Raw genomic sequence first — 27132 nt, forward strand, 5'->3', positions numbered from 1 at the left:
TACTACGCTCCTAGCATGGGAGAGTTAATTATGCTTATTCTTTGGTTTCCATCATGGTAATGTGTTCTCATCCACTTTCATGAAATCAGATTATCAAAACAAATGGGTATCTCTCGTTTAAATTTTTTTGGTTTTAAGGTCCTTGAAACCATGTTGAGTTTATTTACATCCTTTAAAAAAGTTCCCACTACTAATTGCTCAGGATGCACTCTTTGGCAATTTCTGCCACATTGCAGCTGACTTGGTCACTCTCGAGGTTGCTCCAGATAGAGATGAAAATGCTCCACTTTCTGAGTCTGCACATTCAGCTCGGTGCAATGGAATGTCATGTTTGCATGCACATCTTCATGACACGTGGTCAAAATATATTTCCCACTTTGCAGCTGGTCAAGAACGGCCGCCGGAGCAAGAGGTTGGGCCCGATGGGCGGCACGTCGAAACGATAGGTCGTTATGGCAGCGTAAACTCGCTGGACTCGACGGCATCATCCGGGATTGGTAGTGTGAGCACTCAACTGTCGGGTGTTGACAACCCAGAGCAGTTTGAAGTCCTGAAGCAGCAGAAGGACATCATTGAACAAGGCATTGACCTGTATGACACCATTGAAACCTCTATTTTCATTTTCTATGGGTTTTGATTCATGCACTTTAAAATTCCTTGAATTTTATTTCCCTAAGCTATAGACGTCATGAAAATTAAAGTTGCATTTTGTTAATATCTGTAGGTAGGTATATGCAACAATCAACCGTCTTTGCACATAAACTAGGCCAATTGTTTTCTGTGTGATTGTCAGGCACAGACTCGAGTTGTGCTGTTGTGTACTTGAACCAACATTGTAACCAATGGTTTAAGTACCACCAAGGAGCTGATACTGGAGGTTCCTCACCTTAAGGGTGGTTTGCACATACACATAGGCATATATCATAGGAGGCATAGATCATAGTGAGGAGGCATAGATCTGGGGAAGGGTAAAAAAAACAATTTCTAGAGTGTTGAAAGTTCATAAGAGCATAGTGAGCTCCATCATTAGGAAATGGATAGAATATGGAACTACCCAGACTCTTCCTGGAGATGGCCGTTCGACCAAACTAAGCAACTGGGCAGGAAAGACCTTGATCAGGGAGATGACGAAGAACCCAATGACCACTCTGACAGAACTACAGAGTTCGTTGGCTGAGATGGGAGAACCTGCCAGAAGGACAGCAGTCTCTGCAGCACTTCACAAATCTAGGCTTTATGGAAGAGTGGCCAGACAGATGCTACTCCTGAAAAAGGCACATGACAGCACATCTGGAGTTTGCAAAAACGCACATGAAAGATTGAGAGCATGAGGCAAAATATTCTGTGTTCTGATAAGATGGAAATTGGGCTCTTTGGCCTGAATGCAAAGTGCTGCATCTGGCAGAAACTGAGCACAGCTCATCATCCATCTAACACTATCACTACCATGAAGCATGGTGGTGGCAGCATCATGCTTTGGGGATGTTTTTCAGCAGCGGGGACGAAGAGACTTGTAAGGATAGAGGTAACAATGAATGGAGCCAAATACAGGCAAATCATTGAGAAGAACCTGCTTCAGAGTGCAAAAGACCTTAGACTTTGGCGAAGATTTACGTTCCAACAGGACAATGACCCCCAAAGCATACAGCCAAAGCAACACTGGAATGGCTTCAAAACAAGAATGTGAAAGTCCTGGAGTGGTCCAGCCAAAGCCCAGACCTGAATCCCATTGAGGATCTGTGGAAAGACTTGAAGATTGCTGTTCACAGATGCTCCCCATCCAACTTGAGAGAGCTTGAACAAATCTCCAACGAAGAATGGGAGAAATTCCCCAAATCCAGATGTGCAAAGCTGATAGACATACCCAAGAAGACTCATAGCTCTAAAATATAAAATATTTTTTAAAATCCACTTTGACATTATGGGGTATTATATGTAGATCAGTGACCAAAAAATAATCTCGATTTAACCCATTATAAATTCAAGCTGTAACACAACAAAATGTGGAAAATGTCGATTGGCGTAAATGCTTTCTGAAGTCACTGTATTATATGACATATACTGTATATTATATACACGTATTATACATGACGTGCTGTATATTGTGTGGATTTCTATTATATGTCACATGTAGTGAATATGGAATGCACACACACTATACTTGACATGTTGTGTACACACACACACACACACACACACACACACACACACACACACACACACACACACACACACACACACACACACACACTTTTAGAGGTCAATACTTTTGAGACCTGGTAGGTCTCCATTCCATCTCTTGAAGACCACCTACATGTGAAGAGGGACTGCAAATATAATACGTTTCCACCAGAAACCATGCACGCACACAAACATGCACATATAATACTGTTACGGATCTCGGACGTCGGCGCTCCCCTTTAATCCCCTTGTCTTTTTACCTGGCCGACCCGAGTCCTGGGGGTTATAACGTCCTTCCCGGCGCGGCGTTAGATAGGGTTTGTTAGGCCGAGGGTTTCACTACTACCTAAGTACCAATGCTGGCCAGAAACGAGGGAATAACTCCCGCTCGAACCACGGATATGTTGGAAAATGCCGAGCGGATAGCAATCCGCGATCCGAGCTATTAACTAAGTGACTAGACCCGATTATAGCGGTTTCAATCGTGCCACGTTTACCCAATGGAAGAAAAGACGAATGCGATCGGATAAAAGGAAAACCAGGAAGAACAAGTAATTTATTTACAATGTACAAGAAGGAGAAGAGGAAACGAAAGAATGTACAGGATGAAGAGGAAGAAGCAGCACACAGGGCAGTCTTAAAACAGTCTTATGCTTAATACCCCAGACAAACATACACACTCACGGGGATTGTAGTTGGTAGGGTGGAAGGTCCAGGTAGAGGGTCCGGCGATGGGGCCCAGGCTCTAGTCCCGCGGGCGAAACCCGGCTGGCAGCTCCGCGCGCAGTTGGACGCGAGCGGACAGTTTATATAACGGGGGAGGCTGGGACGCTGCGTACGTAATTCGTGCACACTTGTGCCAAACGCTCTCTCTCTCAAGTCCTCCTTTGATAAGGTGCGCTCTCCCAATTAGTTCTGTGATCAATGCCATGCGCACGCAAGTCCCGTGGTGAAGGTGAGCTCTCTCCCGCAGTAAGTCCGAGTCCTTTCTCAAGAGGGCCGCTGAATAAGTCCTGTGAAAGGGCTTTGCATTCGCGCTTATATAATGCGAGCAAAGATCGCTCCGCCCGCCAAAAAGCCACGCCCGTCGGTGATGCTCCTTCAGCCCTGGTTGGCTGGTGAGGGTTTACCGGCCATGCCTTTGATGACTGGATGACGTGGCCACACCTTCTTCTTGGCGCTCCGCCTCCTTTTTCCGGACCTTACCGCGTGTCTTATGGCGGCGTTGAGCGAGCGCTAACAAAGGCGCGTAACAGAATTGGGAGGGGTCATGAGGCACCGACTGTAGGGGTGCGTAATGGCGTCGCTTGGAGAGAGAGGTTGTTCCAAAATGGACTGAATGGGCCTATTCCTATTTGATCGACGCAACGCAGATTCAACTATTGGAAACACGGCCTTATCTAAAACACATACTAATGAAATAACTGAGTTCCTATGGTGGCCTACGTGTTGCTTGTGGACTAACTAGGGGTGCTTCCTAAAACCTTTTAATGTGGAGATATTTACAAGAGTTTATATGCAGTGTGGGTTCTCAAAACCGCAACAATACGTTTACACGCTCATATACACACATATATACAAACACACACACACACACACACACACACACACACACACACACACACACACACACACACAAACAAACGTGGATACTTCGGCACTCGGTAAAGAGCATACCTCAACCAGGCTGAAACGAGATAGCTTCTTCACGAACAGACAGATAGACAGAGGTGAAAACCTAACCTCCATCCACGTTTAGTGGTGGAGGTAATTACAGAGTTGGTTGCCTTGGCAACAGAATTCAAGCTATCACAGCCGTGATCTAATAAGGTAGAGATAATGTCATGAGGATTACATCTGTGTAATATAAAAGCGAAATTTGAAATTGTTTTTGAAATGTTGCGTACACAAGCCAAGTTACTGAGATGGTTGCCATGGCAAAAAGATTCAGCCAATCACAGCCATGATCTAATCAGGTTGAGATCATGTCATAAGGAATATATATCTGCAATAGTAAAGCTAAATGTTCAATGGTTTTTGAAATACCACGAATGCAAAAGTACATGGACGGATGATCAGTCGGCCGGTTGCACAGAGCTCATTTTAATGTCCCCCGTCTTTGACGTTGTCAGAGGGGCGGGGGACAAATAGGCAGCGGAAGTTTGCAGCTTTTCATTAAGTAATGAGTTTTATGTTCTGGAATTAATTGCAAAGTTGTGGAAGTGTGTAGTGTTGCGCTGTCATTATGTTAAGGTTTGCACACCTGTTGAGCAGTTTAAATAGAGCTGTGAAAATCACATTGATGGGAATTTGCAGGTAGTGGTGATGCCAGCAAACATCTCTGGTGAACATTTCTACTTGGGAATGATTAAATGCTATGATCTGGGAATTCGGCCTGTAAAGATGCAACTTTCATTCGAGCCACCATCGGATATGTTTACTCTTGTGCAATTAATGCCTTGCCAGAATAAAATGAACAACTCTGATTGTAAACAAACTTAATTTGATCAATCTGTGATATGAACACAACCATTATCTTCATCTTCATTTTCATCATCATTATCATCTTCGTCATCATCTTCATCTTTTTTCCCCTGCTCTTCTTTTCTTCTTCTCTTCTGTCTCCTCTCCTTTCTTTCTCTTTTCTCTTCTTTTCTCTTCTTTTCTCTTCTCTTTTTCTTCTTCTTCTTTCTTTTTCTTCTTCTTCTTTTTCCTTTTCTTTTTTCTCTTCTTCTTTTATCTGTTCTTTTCCTCTTCTTATTTTTCATCTTTTTCTTTTTCTTTTCTTTTTCTTCTTTTTCCTCTTCTTTTTTTTCTTTTTCTTCTTCTTCATTAATGGCCACAATTATTTCCACATTCTTCTGTGGTTGAACAAGGGAACCGTGGCCTCTTACTTGGAGTCTTTCCCAAACCTGCTGGCCAGACCTGATGTTACACTAAGATTAGGGCAAGAATTTGGAATGGTGCCTGCAAGAGCTCGTCTACTCTTCGCAAAGTGGGATCTTTAACATTTACCAAATAATGCCAGCAAATGTGATATCTGTTTAACTTTCATCTGAGGGACAGCACACACACATTGTTGAATCACCCTGCCTGTGGAACACCGAATGACAGTTTATAGCTGGGCCAAGATTCAAACTCAAGCTATAGAGCTTAGAAGCTATAAAGTGTGCATACCTCTGGGCCATTGATGTGAAATGTGAACCATGAAATTGACTATATTAATATCGTAGAGCATGTCCTTGTGAAGGCATTTTGTATGACAGCTTGGTCCAGATTTTGCCAAATTTGGAGTAGATTTTGTAGCGGTTCTTGTGCTTTATTTGGAAGTCAGCTTTCCGCAGCTCCTGATCCATATAATCTCAGATGTGTTCCTCAGTGTCCATATTGGTGCTCTGCAGTGCCCAGTAATGAAGCTGGAGCCCATTCCATCTCTTTCAGGCACAGGTCCTTCCTACGGCACGTGTCACCATCTTCCTGCGTGTTTCATTCTACAAAATGCCTTGCTGGTATACAAGAGATGCTCTTACCAGTCTACCAGCAAGGGATATTGCAGTATGGAGTACGTTTACTTCAGGAAGATGTTTATATATGCCATAGGTCCCGAAAGCTCCTTTGCTCGGAAGAGACGGAATGGACTGCAACGTGCTCCCAGGGCACCACAGTCCCGATATGAATGCCGTTGAACACATCTGGCATTATTTGGATCAGGAGATGCAGAAAAAACGACCCCTACCTGCTAATTAATACACAAGAGATCCAACAAAATCTGGATCGAGCTATCTTGCAGAATCTCATTGATTCGATTCGGTGCCATCACTAGTGGTGCAAGCACTGCATAATGCTGAAAGGACCAGTACTATGCGTCGTCCATTCGACTGTATTTGTATCACAGGTTGTTAAAATAATGTTCATTTACAATAAGCTGTGTTCATATTATTATGGTAGGGTGGTATTAAAGTTGTGGATACTTTTCCGGTGAGCATAGTCCTATCTCTATATTTTTATCTCAATGTCCTTTAAAAACCTTCCTTGCCCTTACTGCACGTTTTGTCCGTGTTTTACTAGTTTCAACAGAAAGCCAAAGAGAGGAATTCAGTTCTTGCAGGGTCAGAATATGCTGGGAACACTTCCTGACGACGTGGCACAGTTTCTGCGCACTGAGAATCGTTTGGACTCTGTGCGTACTCGTGTTGTTTCTCATCTTTATTCTATACATCGAAACGAACCATCACATGAACTCTGTGAAGCTCATTGGTGACGAACCATGTTTGAGGGGTTTTTGTTTTGCTTCGGTTATAAAGTAATTTGCAGTTTACTGTGGTCGTAGTGGTTGTGGTATTGATATGAGTGACTTTCATGGTTGTGCATGTAAAGTTTCAAATTTTATTTGTTGCTGTCCTTGTTCTTTGCGTTGGACACAGACACAGACTGGTGACTACCTTGGGGAAAACGACAAGTTCAACAAGGAGGTGATGTACGCTTACGTAGATCAGATGGACTTTTCAGGGAAGGATTTTGTTATTGCGCTGCGACTCTTCCTCGAAGGATTCAGGCTCCCCGGCGAGGCACAGAAGATTGATCGTCTCATGGAGAAGTTTGCTGCTCGATACTGCCAGTGCAACCAGGGGTAAGATGTCAAGTGGTGCCATGTTTTGTTATGTAGTTTAGGTTTTCAGTTAGTTTTGATCATTAATTTAGTGGCATTTATTCTCATGATTCCTGAGTTTGTGGTCGTTGCAGTCATATTGTTCATGATTCTTGAAGCAATCCTCCCCCCATCTTTGGACATCTTCCCCTGTCTTTGGACATCATCATAGTTTTTTTTTTATTACAGGCAAACGCTTTTTGCCAGCGCAGACACGGCCTACGTCCTTGCATACTCCGTCATCATGCTGACGACTGACTTGCACAGTGCGCAGGCGAGTCGCAGTTGGTAAATGCTGAAGCTGGTTTTTGACCGTCTTTTATGAGCGGTTCGCCACGCTCGGCTTGTTGTCCATCTCAAGATGTGTCCATCCCACAGGTTAAGCATAAGATGACAAAAGAGCAGTATGTCAAAATGAACCGTGGCATCAACGACAGTAAAGATCTTCCAGAGGAGTACCTCTCCTCCATCTATGACGAGATTGCTGGGAAGAAGATCGCGATGAAAGAGATCAAAGAGCTCGCACAGATTTCTTCTAAAGCAGCCAAACAAAGTAGGTTAAAAAAAAGGTTATTTATGGACTATTCAATTTATTCTCAAATTTTCGATCTTTTATCATGACAACATGTGTGTCACATTTAAGGACTGCATATCAGAAAAAGATAAAGTGGAATGACCCATTCTTTGCCTCTGCGAATATAAGGCTATATGACCTTTTCTTACTCGATATGCTCTAAGAAGTGAGGAACAGCAGATTGCATTAGTGGATTTGGTAGGCAGAGACTTATGAAGTGGTAGCATAGTACTAAACCCATTAGACTGGGAAAATCAAATGGTGACATCTGACTGAAGGCTGACGTGTTAAGTACTTGGTTTCTAGTTTTCCAGAAATTTGATTTGGGTACGTTTCTGGAAGTTCAATTTTAGATTTGATGCCCGAATATCACCGTATCACAACGCGTGAAAAACAGTTTGATAATGTGGAAGCAAACAGACAGATTTCCTTCATCTAGGTATCCCGTGAATCCGAATCCGATTGCTGTGAATGGATGACTGCAGCAGGAAAAAAATTCCGCAGAGTTTTGAGGCAAATATAAACCAATGTCTATTCCCTCGGTGTGATGCATCATCTTTACCTTTATAACAAGGAATGCAGAGGTATACTAGAACGGCACTTGGTAGAGCGCATACCTCCGCCAGGCCGAACAATTTACGTTGTCCCATTTATAGGCTGGAACCCAATCTGTATCTTCACCAAAATCTCATCAATTTGTTCTTGTCACACATCCAACATATCCACTAAATTTGGTTCGAATCGGTCCACAACGTTTTGAGATATCTTGCTATATATCGTTTTTGGCACTATCTCTCAATGGTGAAGAATCACTTTATATATAAATAAAAATTATAGTATCCAGATTCAGATCTTCACCAATATCGAATCGAATCGTCCTTGTCAGACACCCAACCGGTCCACCAAGTTTCGTCCAAATCCGTCCACAACTTTTTGAGATGTCCTGCTATGTATAGTTTTTGGCCCTATCTCCCATTGTTGAAGAATCACTTTTAAAAAATTATAGTAGCCGGATCCGGATCTTCACCAAAATCTAATCATTTCGTCCTTGTCACATACGCTACACCTCTGCCCAATTTCGTCCGAATCCGTCCACAACTTTTTGAGATATCTTTTTCACAAATGGACAGACAGACAAAGAAAGAGACAGACAGACAGGGGTGAAAACATAACCTCCAACCACCTTTGGTGGCAGAGGTAAAAATACAACCTCATTCCACCCTTGGTGACAGAGGTAATAGTGGCTGCTCTCATGGCATGGAATGTGTTGAATAGAATGCTGAAAAGCTTGGAAATTCCTTTCGTTTGCATGTCGTATGGTTGGCTATTTGCAAAAGTCACTCCATTGCTCTCTCTCCACCTCAAGTTAGTGATGAAACTTCAACCCTGTATGAGTCATAATATCCACTCAGTTGTTTGCAGGGACCCAAATTAATCATGGAGATTCCTTGTCTGTAACGGAAGCATTAAATTTGTTGAGAATTGTTCATCTAATTGCATCAAAATTTCATGTTCAAGGTAACTTTGAAATTGCTTATCACGTCTTGCATTCCATATGCATTCAGAAAACAAATCTGCATAACTTTATAACAAGAAGTATTGTTATTTATTACTTGCAAAATCGAAGATTTTCCAAGTATATTGGTCGGTTGCGTTTGTGGTTCTGTCTGTCTGGTTGTCTGTTTGTTTGTCACCGGCCTACAGGTCACAATTCTAAACTGATGGTCACGAAACTTCACCAGGTTGTATAGGTCGTCCCAATTGAGAAGCCTATTGTTTTTGGGGTAAAAAGGTCAACATAGGCCAAAGGTCACAAGTTTTGACCACCGGGTCACCAAAGTTGTGGACAGATTTGGACGAAATGTGGTGGACCGGTTGGGTTCTAAAATCCTCAATTTTCATCCGATTGACTTGAAATTTGAAGAGGAGTTGCATATCTGGTCACTGAATTTAAACCACCAAGTATATTTGAGGTCAACATAGGCCAAAAGGTCAACATAGGCCAAATATTTAAAATCCTCAATTTTCATCCGATTGACTTGAAATTTGAAGAGGAGTTGCATATCTGGTCACTGAATTCAACCACCAAGTATTTTGAGGTCAACATAGGCCAAAAGGTCAACATAGGCCAAATTTCTAAAATCCTCAATTTTCATCCGATTGACTTGAAATTTGAAGATGACTTGCATATCTGGTCACTGAATTCAACCACAAATTATATTTTCGGTGAACATAGGCCAAAAGGTCATCATAGGCCGAATTTCTAAAATCACCAATTTTCATTTGATTGACTTGAAATTCTAAGAGGATTTACATATATGGTCACTGAATTCAACCACCAACTATTTTTGCGGTCAACATAGGCCAAAAGGTCAACATCGGCCAAGTTTTTAAAATCCTCAATTTTCATCCGATTGACTTGAAAATTGAACAGCATTTGCACATTGAGTCACTGAATAGGGAAACTAACTATTTTTGAGGTCAAAAGGTCAAAGGGTCAACTCAAGATCAACCTTACAAAATCATCATTTTTCATCTGAAAATCATCACTTTTCTTCCTGCTCACATGAGCTTTGATCAAGATTGTCAATTTTAAACTTGATGAAATGGACAATTTGCTGTATCAATGGAATTTTTTTTCTTGGGGGTGGGGAGCGGATTTTGCAAGTACCGTGCTCCGCATGACGTCTTCTTGTTTATTTATTTTTACTATTATGAGGGTAAATGCTGCATTTGAGATACTGTACTGTATTTGAATTGATTTTCAGTTCTTTATGCCAAGTCTCGTGATAACTTTGTGATAACTTCTCAGACAACGTTTCTCACTGCTTGTGTTTGAGTTTTGCTCCGTCATTACATTTAATGTTGTTTGTGGAGACCGTTAATGATTAACTGCATGTAGGCGCTGCGAGCGAGAAACAGCGTCGTCTGCTGTACAACCTGGAGATGGAGCAGATGTCCAAGACGGCCAAAGCACTGATGGAGGCTGTGAGTCATGTCCAGGCTCCATTTACAAGCGCCACGCACCTTGACCACGTGCGACCTATGTTTAAGGTACAAACACATCTCCTCTTGGCCTCACATTCTCTGAAGGCCAAACCTGTATGCTTTCAGGAATATATCACTGTTCTTATGTGGCGATTGTTTTAACTCCTTAGCAGACCCGGTCTACCTTCACGGATTCTCTGATTTGTACGCAAATCACGCTGAAATAACGAAAATACGGGCAAGCCCCAAAAGTAGTTTCAGAAATTGGAATTGAGAGCAGCAATTTGTTTGAAGTCTGGTTTGACCACCGGGAATTGGTTGTAAAATTCAGAGAACACTCATTTCCAGGGGTTTGAAAACTCAAGTTCAGGTTTCACAATTCGAATTATCACAATGTGGTTGAAACGCCAGTCATCTTGCTTAGATAAACTAAGGGTACTGCGTTCACCAAACCTGCACCTGTGTTGAATTCCGGAGGCTGGAGATTATTTTTTTACCAGCAGTTTACCCACCCTTTGGGGGGTTGATGGTGTATGTGAGTTATTTGCTGAATAAAGTATATGCTGTAAATATATCTGATGGATGTTTGGGTGGTTATAATATGCCATGAAGATGATAAATCCTCTTTTTTGATTGATTCAGAACATTCTCATGCTTGAATGCCATGAAATCCCAGGAAACGAATGAGTCAGGGAATCCCAGGATGGCACTGTATGCTCGTATGAAATACCCGCTCCTATGAAATACCCGCTCCTTACGGGAAAGTAATAGTCCCTCCCTGTGGCGGGGGTCAGTAAAGCACCTGCATTATAACCACGTGCACTGGAAAATTGCAAGTCATCTCAATAGCTGACTTGTAATACCTTCTCCCACCACCGAGTGGCACTGTAGGGTACACATTGCGGTTGATGACAAACAAACACCTACCTACTGTTTTTTTCGGTTTCACGTATCTACCGTGTTTTTCGGTTTTATTACACACAAAAATCGGTTTCATTAATGGTTTTGGAAAAATAATACATTTTCACTATCTAGCAGTAAGAAATTTCTCTCAATTCCTTAACAGGTGGATGCAAAACTATATGGTGATACTGGTGCTATCTTGATAAGCATAACTGCACTTGTGTCGAAATTAATTTCAGATGTTGGCAGAATGACAATATGGCGAGCAAACGTTCTCACAAATAGGATTCTTTCATGATGAGTTTGTAGTAAATTCCTGAAAATCCCACTGAAGTGACAGAAAGTGATACTTGTCGTCGTCTCTCGTATGCAGCATGTGGCTGTGGGTTCGCTTCCGCTCTTGTAAGGGTGCGGTGGTGCCACTGTTGCAGGGCCCCCTCTAGGTTAGTGCAGGAATTTAGAATTTGTTCATGGTGCTGGCGATTAGCTCACCTACACTTGGCAAAGGACACCGTGGGATCTTTAACACCAATCGACTAATGCTGATAGGTTGCCCAGTTTAACGTCCATCACAGGGATGGCACACACATCGATTAATCACCCTCCGTGTGAATCACCAGGATGGTAGTGTTACAGATTCGTCACTTCCGTTGTTGTGGTTCTCATCCACTGTAAACATTTTTGGTTGCATGTACTATTATTGTTATCGTTTAAGTGAATTGGAGATAACTGTTTTCAAAAGGTTAAAAAAATTAATGTTTTAAAAAGAAACCAGAAACCGGATCGGGAACCGGACAAAGAAGAAGAGGAAGAAGAAAAAGGAAAAAGGAGGCGGAGCAAGTGAGGTCGGAGAAAGAGCCGAGCTGCTTGGAGGTCTTGAGCAAACGCTGGTGAACGGGGGTCACGAGTGAGCTTTGGGTTTCCTGGGAAAGGGATTCCTGCGACAGAGTTGTTATCGCTGTGACAGATAAACCTGCGTGACAGGTTTTGCAGTCGATTCCGAAGAGAATCATTGGAGTGCCGTTACGTCTCGAGAACGGACCGTTGGCCATTTTGCCTCACGCCTGATTTCGCATCGCTCCAGGTTTTTCACCTCGCTCCAACCATTTCAACGCATCCAGCCGTTAGCTTAGTTTGCCTGTGTAACGTGGATTTTGAGTGGGAATTTGCGGTTCGCCGTGTGGGGAGCCGTTGAACATCCATACCCGAAGGTGTGATTTCCCAGTCGCCTCTTGAGGACACCTTTGCCCATCTTTGGCAGTGTGACTGTCAACCGACTGTCAATTCTGGTCTCGATACAACATCGTTCTGACGATCACTGGAGCGTGGATCGACTTTGGCTTGAAGCCGGGACAGAGACATTGGGAATGTTATTTTCGCTCACTTGGAGCACAGTGAGTTATATTGTACGAAACTGATGGTACCACCATAGGAATGATATATTGGTTGTGCAATTGATTAATATTGTTATTGTACTGTTATTCTTGTGTGACCTTCATACAATACTTGTTTGTTGGTAACAATTGGTGTGGTTTCACCATTGATATTTGACACACAGAATAACACATCTTTCTGCCGTGACTCCTCTCGGGGCTCGGAGGTACAACGTGACCGGGGTTTGGGGAGGAGCACGTAACAGTAGTTTATAGCTGGGTCAAGATTCAAACACAGGCTAGAAAGCTCAGATGCCAGTGTGCCTTACTTATGCTATCCTGCCAGCCGAGTGATGCTTTTAGTAGGTCGGTATTATTGATTGGACTTGCAAAGAGTAGTCATGTCTTCTCTCAGCTGTGCTTGTCTAAAGTGAAAGTTCATGCAAAAGACTGTGTGTCAGATGAGGAAGTTGTGCCACTTTATACAGTATATATTTTTATGCCTCTGCCGACGAAGTGGTGGGAGGCATTATTTTTCCGGGTTTTCTGTCTGACTGTCCATGAAAGGTTTTCATTACTGCAATAACTTAAGAACGGCTGAAGGGATCTCAGCCAAACTTAGTACAGGTATAATGATGTAAGGATAAGTAATCAAGATAATGTATTAATGTATAATGATGCAAGGATGAACTGATTAGATTTTGGGGTCAAAAGCCAAAGGTCAAGTGAAGTAAAGATTATGTTACCGCACTAACTTATGGCATTTTTACCAAACTTGGTATACGTATTTATTATGATGCAAAAATGAAATGATTAGATTTCAGCATCAAGAGGTCAACGGCCAGATTCTGCAATAGGTTTTCATTTCTACGATGACTTAAGGATAACTTGAGAATGGCTGAAGGAAACCAAGTCAAACTTGGTACAAGTATGTATAATGATGTAAAGATAAACGGATTATATTATGGGGTCAAAAGGTCAAAGGTCAGAGGTCCCATTTCTGTTATTGCGCTAACTTGTGAACCAGTGATGGGATTTAGACCAAACTTAGTATTAGTATTTATTATGATGCAAAGATGAAATGATTAAATGTCAGCGTTAAAGGTCAGAGGTCATGTCAGGTAAAAATGTGCTACTTCAGAACCGCTGAATCGATTTAAAGCAAACTTGGTACATGTATGTGTAACGTAATAACGTGGACAGAGGCATATCTGTCGACATTGCGATGATGATGAGTGCTGATCTCGTTTTTACCTATGACATATGGCAGGTCCACAAGAGCTCCACATGGTTGTTGTTGTTGTTGTTGTTGTTGGTCGATTTTTGAAATGTGCACTCATTGGCTTATAGGCATGTGCTGATTGGCTTATAGTGCCCAGGTTTGTTGCATCAGATTTCCATTGGCTTTGTTTGGGTCGAGTGTTACTCATGATGAGGAACCCCAAAGAATCTAGTCATATGTCAAATAAAAATTATTAGTAAGGTTTACTCAAGCCTGTGAGCACGCACGGTATTCGCTTCCATAAAAATAGCATTACATAATTTTTGAACGGCCCCATATTGGGGTTAAACAATCCGTGACTGTGTGTCGAATCAGCTCGTGATATAACCATGGTGGAGGCTGTCATGGATGAGAAGTGTCGAGTTAATCCTTTAATTAAATGCGAATTAATTTAATTAAAGCGAATTAAATGTGTTTCCCAATCATGTTGTTCATCTTTTAAGACTTCTTTAAATGCGTGTTTCTCAATTGGCCCGTTGCCGGATTTTGTTGCAGGTTGTGACCACGGTGCGTTCAATCTTGTTAATACATGATCTACGGCTCATAGTGGAGCTGCCATGAACATATGGATATACAAACGAACATACATGACACAAGAAAGGGCTGTTAAATGAGACGAACACAGCCACTGAGCTTGGGGGAAGTGCCGTCACTGATGGCGTCACAACAATGGCGTCACTTTGCTCACCGCATTCAGCGGGCCATTTCCCAAAGGGGAATTTCCTCCTTCCCATGGATGCCAATCTATGGGGGATTGTCCGTGCTCTTAACCTTTTTAAATGCTGGACGTTAAGCAAGGAAGCAGCACGACCATTTTTGAAGTCGTTGGTATGACTCAGCTGGGTAACCATTACACCAGAGTCTTGCATTCTGAGTTTGGGGGATTCCTTATGAGTCTTTTTGATTCGATAAGCTGAGCCTAAGTTTAAAGATGGGTCTAGCACAGCTCAACCTACACGATTGACAATGTGATTGCTTTGTGACAGGTTGTCCCCCTTTCCGCATTCCACCTGTGGTGTGCAGCTCGCATGGACCCCGTTCCTGGCTGCTTTCAGCATCGGCTTGCAGGACTGTGATGACACCGAGGTGGCGTCGCTGTGCCTGGATGGGATACGCTGTGCCATCCGCATTGCTTGCATATTCCACATGCAGGTGTGGTTCACATCGCTCTTCTCTCCCCTCTTCCATCCCCCTATCCACCCGCCTCTCCAAAATTATTTCCTCCTCCTCTCCCTCAAGTCTCTGTTTGATTAACCTGTACATGTCATTCCAAACTCATAAGCCCATTTATTTTACTCATCTTTCCACCTTGTTCTCTACTCAACGCTCCCCCCTCAGTTGGAGCGTGATGCGTACGTCCAAGCCTTGGCACGGTTCACGCTATTGACTGCAAACACGGGCATTACTGAGATGAAGCAGAAGAACATTGACACAATCAAAACCCTGATTACTGTGGCTCACACAGACGGAAACTATCTGGGTCACTCATGGCAGGAGGTAAGGAAATCCTGATTTATATACAGTAATACCTTGTTTAACGCTGCTCTGCTGATTTGTTTTAGAGTTCTCTTTGTCCTGGAGAAAACTTTCACTCCAAAAAAAATTAAGAAAACCCATAACACGCAGCGCTCGCTGGGTAAAGGCACCCACCGCCATTGTTTGGCTGAGGGCGTGTGCATACAGTACAATCAGTGCTGGTCATCTCGTCATCCTTTTGCTTTAATATATTTGTGGCCCAGCATCTACAGCCGGACTGACTCGCCTTGTCTCAGCTCGCTGTTGGGTCATCGCTAAGCATTTCTATGTGTGTGTTTGGGATGTTGATGTACACTGGGTTAGCTTCAGAAAATGATAAGAAATACAGTCATACCCCGTTTTACGCCATTTCGACCTACGTCAAATCTGACTTTAAGCCACTCTTCTAGAGTAAATTTCAGTTCAGTGAGCGTCATTGTGTGCGACTTTACGTCAGTCCTACTATGTGAAAAAAAAAATTTCCTTAAAAATATATTTAAAATAAATAAAATAGTACATAAATTAACAATAAAAGAAGCTAAAAAACAATTTAAAATACAATAAAAAGCACATTAAAAAGATATAAAAATGTACGTACAGTATACTGTACGTACGCGCAGCTGCTGGTTCTCATTCAAAACAGAGGCGACGTACAGTATTCCTTTACTGTGTCTGTGTTAGCCATGGGTCCTAAGAAGGATAATGCTAGTGTTTCCAAGCGTAATGTGGTTACGATGGAAGATAAGTTAAATCTGATTAAAAGGTATGAAAAAGGTGAAAAAGTGTCGGTGATAGCGCATAGACCTTATCGCGAATCGGAACCGCAATGCGTCATGGGATTGGAAAGGGGCAATATATAGCGCCGCTGGCGGTCGCTGTCACTTTGACAGACTGCTTATTTACATTGACACACTACGTGATCCTTACCACTTTAAACTACTTTTAGGACTTTTTTGCTGTGACAAATTAACTGTGAACTGTGATCAGCTCATGAGCCAGTATTTGCAAGCCAAGGACACCGTCGCAAAACTGAAAGTCGCCATTGCAGTATGTAACAAAAAGCTTACTGTTTCGGACATAGCAAACTGTGATGAACTTGTGAAACTTTATATAGGTTTACCTAGTTATGACCTGTTTAAGTGGTTATTAGCAGAAGTATCCCCTCATGCACAGAATCTTCATTATTATAAGGGGAAATTATCAATGGAAGACAAGACCTGGCAAATAAACAATACTACAAAACTCGGAGTTAAGCGATCTCAATCTTTAGAGGATCAACTACTCATGACACTCATGAAGCTTCGGCTTAATCTTCGCGAGGAGGACCTCGTATTTCGCTTTGGATTAGGACAAAGCACCGTCTCCCAAGTTTTGTTCGCAAGTGTACAGCCAATATAAGTCAAGACCTACTCTCAAGTGCCTTGTTGGTATTACACCTAGCGGAACAATTTCATACATTTCCAAACCTACAGGAGGAAACACGTCAGACAAAAAAATTGTAAAGATGACGAACATTGTAGACAAGTTCCAGCCCGGCGATATTTGTATGGCCGATCGAGGTTTCAACATTCAGGAACTGTTCTTGCATAAGCAGGTTGTTTTTCTTCTCCAATGGGAACCCCCCTTTCCCTCAAATATTTCTTTACATCGCTGGATTTTAATGCCAAACAAGTACAAAAAGTTTTAATTAAAACAAAAGCCGCGTCGATGTTACACAATGCCTAGATGCAGCTGTGCCTATAACGTCGATGTTATAGGCACAGGACATTCCTATTGATTCGATTACTTGATGTTATTTTTGTGCAAAGTGAAAATATATCTCGGCAATTTCCCGTGTGTGGCGACGAATTTTTAATATATCTCGGCATTTTCCCGTCTGTTATTTCAGGCGGTGTATGACTGACCATGCCGCGATTTAAAAAATATATACCTCGGCAATTTCCCGTATGTGGCGACACGTGAACGAAGCTATGCTCCTCTCTCCACATTATTGTGACGACGTATAAATTAAATATTTCATCGTGACGATTGTCATCAAATGGACGAATTTTTAATATATCTCGGCATTTTCCCATCTGTTATTTCGGGCGGTGTATGACTGACCATGCCGCGATAAAAAAAAAAAAAATCTCAATGGACTTGAAGTTACAGGCCTTTGAGAATTCATTTCGTTCTATAAAGGGCAACTTTCATCGGATTTTCTTCACGTTTTTTTTCAACCGAGTCTAAAACTATGTTAGCGACTGTGAAAAATGAAATGATATATCGAATTTGATTTGAAAGAAAACTGTGTGAGAGAGCAAGACACCACGGGCCTACAAAACAGGCCTCAAAGCTATGCGAGTTAATAAAATGGTGGATATTTGTTTATATGAAGCCTCTCCCACAATGGGTGGAGCTTTGAGGTTTTGTCTTCTCTGCAAGAACAACGACAAGAACAAGAAGAACAACAACAACAACAGCAGAGGGCACTCTATGAGCAGCGTCTGCGACGCGGCTAAAAACGCTGAATTTCTTTCACATTAGCCATCTTCCTTTCCGTAAACACAGCGTCGATCGTAGACAGACGCTTCCTCTTCTGGGTTCGTGTTTACCTTTGCCCCCTTTTCGATCCCATCATGCTTTCCGGTGGAGTGCCCTCTGTTGATATTTACCGATTCGCGATAAGGTCTATGCCTTAGGGCTGCCACGGTCGACGGTATCGACCATCATTCATGATAGGGAACGTATTCTCGCATACGTTACTGAAAAAGCGCCGCCGGCTAAGACTGCTAAAATGTGTTTGTGTTCAGAAGAGACGCCATGTTTAAGGTGAATAACATAATCTTATGAATTTTATTTATTATTCTTTACAAATTCATTTATTAATTGTGTTCATTACTCATGAAAAAATATGATTAAAATGTGTTTTTAGTGTTCTTTAAGGTTTAGCGATAGTTATATACTTTCGCGAGTTATTTACTCTAGTTTTACGGTGTTTGTCTTCATTTTAAGGCTTTTTTTTTCTTCTTTTTTTCTTTTTTTTGTATACAAGATCGAGGCTCGTGAAAGAGCTAAAAGGCATTACGCCCGGTTTACGTCGAAAACCGAGTTACGTCATGGCTTATGGAACCAATTGATGACGTAGGCCGAGGTATTACTGTATTGCTTATATCTGCAGGTATGGACAAATGTGTTTTATTTGTTTGTCTGTCCTGTATTTTTGTGTTTTTTTTTCCAGTTCATTGAGTAGGACTCTATATAGTATTGCATTGAGGGTTGACAAAATGGCCTCGAGGTACGCACACTCACCTCTAAGCCTTCTAGTCACCTCTAAGCCTTCTAGCCTGTGTTTGAATCCTGATCCAGCTCTAAACTGTCATCCTGGTGTTTCACAGGCGGGGTGATTCATCAGTGTGCGTGCCGTCCCTCGGATGGACATGACTTGGATGGGCGTCCCATATGCCGGAACTAGTTGGTGGATGTTAAAGATCCCACGGTGTCCTTTGTGAAGTGTTGGTGAGCTATCGCCGGCACCGTGGCCAAATTCCAAATTCTTGTCCTAACTACTGCTGGGAGAGGGATGGCAACCCACCTAGCATGACCCTCGCCAAGAAACGGTTTCGGCAGCATTGATGGTACATCATAGTACAGTATTGCTTTGCCTTTTTAAGATCCAGATTGTAAAGGTTTTAAGATTTTAAAGATCGTTGAGAGTTGACCTTCACTTTGAGTATTATTATTTATCTGAGCTCTTTAATTTTATCTATCTACCAATTAATTTATTTACTTGCTTATTTATTTCATTTATTCACAGATTCTCAAGTGCATCAGTCAGTTGGAATTGGCACAGCTGATTGGTACTGGAGTGAAGAGTCGGTACATTACAGGCACCACGCGGCGTGTCACCGGGGTCATTCCGGGTCCTGCCTTGCCGCAGGATGACCACACAGGCCTCACAATCTTCGGTGCTAAATTTTCTCCCATGGCTTTAAAGTTCTCTCTTTTCTCCCAAGTAGTTTGTAAAAAAAAAAAAGCGGGGGAGGGGAGGCATGGACCCCACAGCAAAGTGGCTTTAAAATGTTAGTGACACTGAAAAATCGAGCAATAACTTTAATCTGAAAATTGAATGCTTTTGCTCTGTTCGGCCAATTCCAAGGCTGTGGATGTATTGCCATATTTGTAAATAAGGACATTACTTGAGATAAGAAGGCTTCTTCTTCTTCTTCTTCTTCTTCTTCTTGTCTAAGCAAGGATGCAAGAGTTAAGTTGATTGTGTCCATGGGTGTGCAGGACCACTGGTTGGTGGAAGCATAGACAGGAAACAGATCGCGAGTTTCCAGGAGTCAATCGGGGAGACTAGCTCACAGAGCGTCGTTGTGGCTGTGGACAGGTAGGATGACCATGTGGCATGGTGGACACACATGAATGGTTGTGAGGCTGTGTTTTTACCATGGGCCGCTAGAGAGGACAGCTGTAACTTGCTCGCTTGTTGTGGTCGGACATGGTGGTTGTGGTGGCTGAGGGGGAGGTGTAAGGAGTTATGATGAGCTCTTCAGGTCCACTGATCTCGGAAACCTTACCTTCACATGCTTGATGTTTTATTTCACAGAATATTTACTGGTTCTACAAGACTCGATGGAAATGCAATTGGTAAGTGACATGCTCAGCCACGTTGCATCAGCACTCACTGCAGTTTGTAGAAGATACATTGATCAGGGGTGGAATGGGCTTTGATGAAACTTAAAAGGTGTTGATGACCATGGGAATTTCTGCACATTCGATGTTGGATTGAGATGCATCATCCATTTAAAATTCATCCGAAAGACCATTCTTTGTAACGAGACTCGACACTCGATCAGATATTCTTTTGAAGAGTTTGTGTCCCTTGTAAAGCACACCTATTTTTATGCCTTCGTAGCTGAAGGCCGGAGGTATTGCATTTCTGTGATTATTGTTACCACGATAAGGCGTGAACTACTGAAGGGATTTCAACCAAACCTGGCACAAGTGTGGACTGTAATACAAAGATTAATTGATTAACTTTTGGGTTCAAAAGGTCAAAGGTCATGTTCCTATTAAAATTGTTTTTGCTGTCCATACCACGAGTTTGAAGCATCTGATGTCATCTCTCTTCGACTTGTATCTCATCTCTCCCCCACTCTCTCAATTGCTAATAAATGTTTTTCATATGGCTTTTTTTCAGGTTTAAGTGTATGGCTTGCAAATGTGTAGGATTATAGGGGCCAACTGTATATTGTGTTCACTATATTAACATCAAAATTGGTGACGAACTGGGGAAAGGGAGGGGTTCATGGTTGTGGTCGGGTCAAAAATTCAGTCTCTTTTGCATTCGTAATGTATTTACAACCCCTTAGTTCCTCATCAAAATTGATAAGGTTTGGTGCAGAATAAATGAGCAGTTAACATGGTGGACTCGCTGACTCGTGCCACGTAACCTTCTGGCAGTGGATTTTGTTCGATGCCTTTGTGGAGTCTCAATGGATGAACTGTCATCATCGACACACCCACGGATGTTTAGCTTGCAGAAAATCGTCGAGATCTCGTACTACAACATGGGTCGCATCCGTCTTCAGTGGTCCCGTATCTGGGAGGTGGTCGGCGACCACTTCAACAAGGTTTGCACAACTCTGTTTCATTGTTTATGCCTTGTTTAATTACCTCCACAACCGAAGGTGGACGGGGGTTGTGTTTTCACCCCTGTTTGTCTGTCGGATATCTCAAAACGTTGTGGACGGAATTTTTATTTTTCCACGGGTCCCTCACACAGTTGGAGTGCATGAAAACGAAATTGCTTGTATGGCAGCTGTTTCCGCGTGTTTCCGGTGTGCAGGTCGGATGTAACCCCAATGAGGACGTGGCATCTTTTGCACTCGACTCGTTGCGGCAGCTGTCCATGAAGTTCTTGGAGAAGGGGGAACTTGCCAACTTCCGCTTCCAAAAGGACTTCTTGAGGCCATTTGAGCATATCATGAAGAGGAACCGGTACGTCAGAGGTCAAGTGGATGGAGTTTCCTTTTTTCCTTTTTCTAAATGCTGACAATGATATAACTGCTGTTGAAAGGAATTTTTTGCAACTTTTCCTGTTTTGTGTCTCGCAGGTCCTACGCCGTTCGTGAGATGGTCGTAGACTGCATTACGCAGATGGTGAAATCTCAAGCTACCAACATCCGGTCTGGTTGGAAGAACATCTTCTCGGTGTTCCATCTGGCAGCCTCAGATCAGAATGAGAAGATTGTAGAGTTGGCCTTCCATACAACGAGTCATGTTGTCAGTAAGTGTTTGGTGTCTCTCAGTTCAAGTAATTTGCATTTATAATGATATGCATGGAAACGACCGAAGGGGTGTAGTTGTTCCTCAAGGTGGGATGTGGTTCGTTTCGTACGGGAATGATAATGATCTTGGGAATGCTTGCATTCCTGCCCTCGTTATGGTCAAACTCATCAACACCCGATCGTGCAATTTTGTACCACTTCAGTTTGATGAGATCCCAACACATTAAGTGCTGCATTTTGGGTAATATAAAGGTACACAATGTACTTAAGCCTTGCTTGGTTTGGTTTTTGCTCATATCTGGTTAGTAATGTCGGGAATTTTGTCTTCATAATGAAGACCTTCATTTTTGTGTCCAGGCATTGTTCTGTGACTGTTTGCTTGTGTGAACCTCAATCACTCATTAATCAGACTATTAATTTGATCCAAGCTCTGGTATGTCACCATGCCTCCCTCAGAAAAGGGCATGGCGTAGCCTTTCTAACGAACCATAGGCCTTGTCGATGTCTGGTAATGTTACAATATATTCGAGGTTCACCTCTACCGATTCGTATCCATTTAAGTACAATTCTGTATGATAGTGAAATGTCACCGATATGTATGGCTAATTGGAAAATGCCCTCGCTCAGATGCTTATTGGACTCCCCATGCACATTTTTTATTTTGTAAGCACATTCCTAAAGGCCGCCACAGACGAGCAAATGTTCGCCGACGCAACGTATCAACATTGTCAGCGATGAATCTTGTGCATTATTGTTTTGTTCGGAGAACTGCAGCACACTTGGCTCGCACGACGTGATTGTCGGTCACTATTTTCGGTAAACAAAATGGCAATGAAGACGAAATGCTGGGAGAGGATGGGAAGGGTGAAAGCTCTGAGCACTGCTGCTTTGGCAAAGAGCAGAGGATGCAAGACCGGAAAGAAGGCGGGAGAAGATGGAAATGGCAAAGTGATAGATAGGCCCATGGACTCAGCTTCATTGTGGGAGATTCCAATGACCTTGAAGGCCTTCAAATGATCGGTGACTGGCTTTGGAGGCCATCTTTGAAATGTGGTAGGGAGAAGAGACGAAAGGATTCCGTTGAGAGCCACACGTTGGCTGAGAGTAGAGAAAGTCAGTAAGCCATGTGTGGAATTGACCTTGGATTTCGTAGGCAGAGAGTTTGGAGACCAAGGCAGGATGCCAGATTGGGATCAAAAGCACAAGATATGCCCAAAGAGACGGCCCTGATCCCATGTCTGACATTGACAGCCTCCATCCATTATTGCGTGAGTAGAAGCAGCATGTCCAGGGTGGAGTGACCTGGTCTGAATTCAAATTGATGATCTGAGATGAGGCCGTTGGAGAAAAGGAAAGTTTTCATATCAACTGCGACGATGGATTCCATGACCTTGCTGATGATTTGAAGTAAGATAATTGGTCTGTCATTAATGGGATAAGATGTTGGCAACTTTTTACATCCGCCATCGAAGATGGATGGAGGTTATGTTTTCACCCCTGCCTGTTTGTCTGTGAGCAGGATATCTCAAAACGTTGTCCATGGATTCAGACAAAATTTGATGGAGAGTTCGGATGTGTGAGAAGGACAAATTGATTACATTTTCGTGAAGATCCAGATACTCTAACTTTTTTAATGCTACTTCATCATTTAACAACAACAACAACAACATGCATTTTAAGGCCATTTTCCCTGCTAGAGCGGGGGTTAGCCTTGCGGTCCCCATGACAATCTTCTCCATCTTGCCCTATTTTCTGCATCTCTCCTTGCTAACCCCCTTGCCCGCATTTCTTCTTCCACCATCTTTGGCCAAGTCTTTCTCGGTCTTCCCCGTCCTCTACTTCCTTCTACATTCATTTCCATCACTCTTCTCAACCAGTCACTTTTATCCTTCCTCAACACATTACCAAACCATCTCAACCTGTTCCTCTTCACAGCATCAATCACAGGCTCTATTCCCATCATCTTTCGCAATTCCTCATTTGTCTTCCCCTCTCTCAACGATACTCCGCACATCCACCGAACCAATCGCATTTCCACCCTTTCCAACCTTCGTTGCTGCTCTACGTTCATTACCCATGTCTCACTCCCATAAATCATAACACTTCTCACACATGCAGCATACACCTTTCCCTTCAGCTTCAACGACACTCCCCTCCTCATCAGCACGCCACTCAGTTCCCGAAACTTCTTCCATTCACATCTCACTCCAGCAACCGTTGCAGAGTCTGATCCACCTTCTCCATTCAGCATGTCTCCGAGGTAGCAAAATGTCTTCACACCTTCCAGGTTCACGCCGTCTCCAAGATCCAACTCAACATTTCCTCCCTCTGTGCACACCTTACATTTGAATGTAGCTGCCACACTGGTTAATGACTCTCTCAGACCACTACATTTTTGATGAACCCACTCAGCGCACATTGTACATTGAATGGAGTTCACTCCGACACCCTTCCTGCACACAGCACAGAGCCACTTCCCAGTTCTTTCCACCTCACCACATGCTTTACCACTTGCCATCACCTTCGTCTTTCCGATATTCACCTTCAGACCTTTTGTCTCCATACATTCCTTCCACTTGTTCATCTTTTCCTTCAGTCCATCCATACTTTCCGCAATCAACACCAGATCATCTGCATACAACAACTCCCACGGTAAACGCTCCTTTACGTTCTGAGCCAGCACCTCCATCACAGCTACAAATAGTAGTGGACTTAGTACCGACCCCTGATGCACTCCCACCTTCACCTCAAACTCACCACTGTTCCTGTCCTTCGTCCTTACAGCTGTGCGCACTCTTTTGTACATTGCCATCACTACTCTGATCAACCATTCCTCCACTCCTAACTTCCTCATTGCCCATGTCAATACTTTGCGTGGAACCCTATCGAATACTTTCTCCAGATCAACAAACCCAAGAAACAACTTCTTCCTCTTCTCCATGTACTTCTCCTGCAACTGCCTCACAATAAAAAGCGCGTCTGTCGTTCCTGTTCCTGGCATAAATCCAAACTGCATTTCGTCGATCTTCACTTTCCTCCTTATCCTCCTCTCCAACACCCTTTCCAATACCTTCATTCCATGCCCCAATAACTTTATCGCTCGGTACGAGCCACACTCTAGAGGGTCACCTTTCCCCTTGTATAGACGGACAAGGGTTATCAGTTCCCAATCCACTGGAATGCGGCCTTCTTTCACCGCCAGATTACAGATCTCTGTCATTTTCTTCACACCCCAACTTCCTGCTGCCTTCAACATATCTCCCACAACTCCCGTCGACCCTCCCGCTTTTCTACTCTTCATTGCTTTTATCGCTTCCTCAACTTCCTTCTCAGTTATCTTCTCTGCCGGTCCTAAAACTGTGTTACTCTCTATGTTGCCATCCTATTCATTCTCTGTATTCAACAGCATTTCCATGTATCTTTTCCATCTTCCTTTAATTCCATCTGGGTCCACAACGATTTGTCCCACTTCATCCTTCAAGCAACTCACCCCCATCACATCACACCTCTCTTTCGCTATCTGCTTTGCAATCCTGAATACTGCTCTCTGACCCTCTTCCAAATCCAAGCGTTCTCCGAACATTTTCCTACGCACCTCCTGCGTCTTTGCTACCTCTTTCTTTGCAGCCTTCTTGGCTGCCTTATAACTTTCATGCTCTGCTGTTTCTGCTCCCGTACCCTTCGCCTTCTGCCATTGAACCATACTTCATCATTGAACCACCTTTAGAGGCCATTTTTCCCCGCAAGCAGGGGTTGGCCTTTTTCGGGGACCGTGGTTGTTGTTGTTTTTTTTGGTCCCCTTTTTGAAGCAATGTTTTACGGCCGGATGCCCTTCCTGCCGCCAACCCTTTTTGTCACCTTTTTACGACAAACGGGGAATTACCAGTGAACTGGTACTCAACGTTAGGGCCAAAAGCTATATATAGCAGGATATCTCAAAAAGTTAAGGGCGGATTCGGACGAAACCTTGTGCACGCGTTGGGTGTGTGACAAGAACAAGCCAATTCGATTTTGTTTAAGGTCTGGATGCAGATGTGGCCTATCAGTCGGTTATAAAACGTAAACTGTTCAACCTGGCGGAGGTATGCACTCCACCGAGTGCTGTTCTAGTAATGAGTGATGTTTGCTAATTTTGAAGCACACGAAAGATGACCTGGGGCAAATAACAGGGTGAAAAGGACAGAAAGAGGATGTGAAGAGCAGCACAGCAGGTTTTTAGGACATGAGCTGATGCTGTCTGATCCAGTTGCAGAATCGAGAGTTCTCAGAAACTTCTCCACCTTCACGGGTGCAAAAGAAGCATGGTCCAGGGGCAGTTGGGTACGACAGGGAAGGGTGGTTATAGTGAGTGAGGAGTTAGGGACAAGATTGGGAAGTAAATACAGAATAGAGACATTCAGCCTTCTCACGAGTGGAGTATGCTATGGTGTCTTTTGTTGAGAGGGAAGGGATGAAGGGGGAGCACATACCAGAGATGGACTTAATAAGGCACCACCGGGTATTAGAGAAGGGAGACAAGTTTGAAAGTTCATTCTTGAGGTAGGACAGATGATATTTTCTGGCTCCCCTAAGAATGGACACACTTGTTGTGGAATTTGCATTGAGATCGCTGAATTTCTGAGGATGCATCTGACACTTTGATGAGCTAATGGAGCGTGTTAGCCCACGGATAGCGAGGGGGAACACGACATTCAGGGGCACTAACTCAACTACAGAGCGAATCGCAATAACTTTGTGTTTCGTTTTGGGTTTTTTGGCCACAGGTGATGCTCTACTGTACTGCAATTTAAACAAGAATTGCCTAACTACACGAGCACACACACATCTCGTTTTCACCCCTCAGCCCAAATTGGGTTAAGGGGTATTGTCGTCCGGGCGTCCGTCAACTTTTGGTTTCCGTCAATTTCAAGGAGAACAGCTTGTCCGATTAAATCCATTTTTGCAGTGTGTGTTGGGGTTGAGTAGAGGAAGGTTCCTTTCGAAAATGGGCGTGCTGCGATTTTCAATATGGCAGCCATCCGGGCATCCGTCAACTTTTGGTTTCTGTCAATTTCGAGCAGAACGGCTTGTCCGATTTAATCCATTTTTGCAGTGTGTGTTGGGGTTGAGTAGAGGAAGGTTCCTTTCGAAAATGGGCATGCTGCGATTTTCAATATAGCCGCCACGGCAGCCATCTTGAATTTTTTTCCCATCAATTTCAAGCAGAATGGCTTGTCTGATTAAATCCATGTTTGCAGTGTGTGTTGGGGTTGAGGAGAGAAAGGTGCCTTTCGAAAATGGGCGTGCTGCGATTTTCAACATGGCCGCCACGGCAGCCATCTTTAAATTGGTTTCCGCCATGCATGGGCTGAAGGGTTACGCCCGCTTTGCGGTGCTATTTATTTCATTTTTGT

The 27132-nt window shown here is 43.1% G+C and overlaps 1 protein-coding gene across 1 annotated transcript in view; it reads left to right on the plus strand.

Moving 5' to 3' along the window:
* LOC137418597 (brefeldin A-inhibited guanine nucleotide-exchange protein 1) overlaps nucleotides 1-27132 on the plus strand; it is a 97570-nt gene that overhangs the window by 56888 nt on the left and 13550 nt on the right. Inside the window, exons 14-27 of the mRNA XM_078767756.1 lie at nucleotides 384-591; nucleotides 6250-6361; nucleotides 6606-6811; nucleotides 7019-7103; nucleotides 7208-7382; nucleotides 10306-10457; nucleotides 14973-15101; nucleotides 15288-15446; nucleotides 19261-19411; nucleotides 19737-19836; nucleotides 20056-20096; nucleotides 20913-21082; nucleotides 21298-21449; nucleotides 21566-21738. Of these exons, the coding sequence (XP_078623882.1) occupies nucleotides 384-591; nucleotides 6250-6361; nucleotides 6606-6811; nucleotides 7019-7103; nucleotides 7208-7382; nucleotides 10306-10457; nucleotides 14973-15101; nucleotides 15288-15446; nucleotides 19261-19411; nucleotides 19737-19836; nucleotides 20056-20096; nucleotides 20913-21082; nucleotides 21298-21449; nucleotides 21566-21738 (2013 nt within the window). The remainder of the gene's footprint in view (nucleotides 1-383; nucleotides 592-6249; nucleotides 6362-6605; nucleotides 6812-7018; nucleotides 7104-7207; nucleotides 7383-10305; nucleotides 10458-14972; nucleotides 15102-15287; nucleotides 15447-19260; nucleotides 19412-19736; nucleotides 19837-20055; nucleotides 20097-20912; nucleotides 21083-21297; nucleotides 21450-21565; nucleotides 21739-27132) is intronic.

This window comes from Myxine glutinosa, chromosome 13, assembly GCF_964187855.1.
Source record: "Myxine glutinosa chromosome 13, kmMyxGlut1.1, whole genome shotgun sequence".
Classification (NCBI taxonomy): domain Eukaryota; kingdom Metazoa; phylum Chordata; class Myxini; order Myxiniformes; family Myxinidae; genus Myxine; species Myxine glutinosa.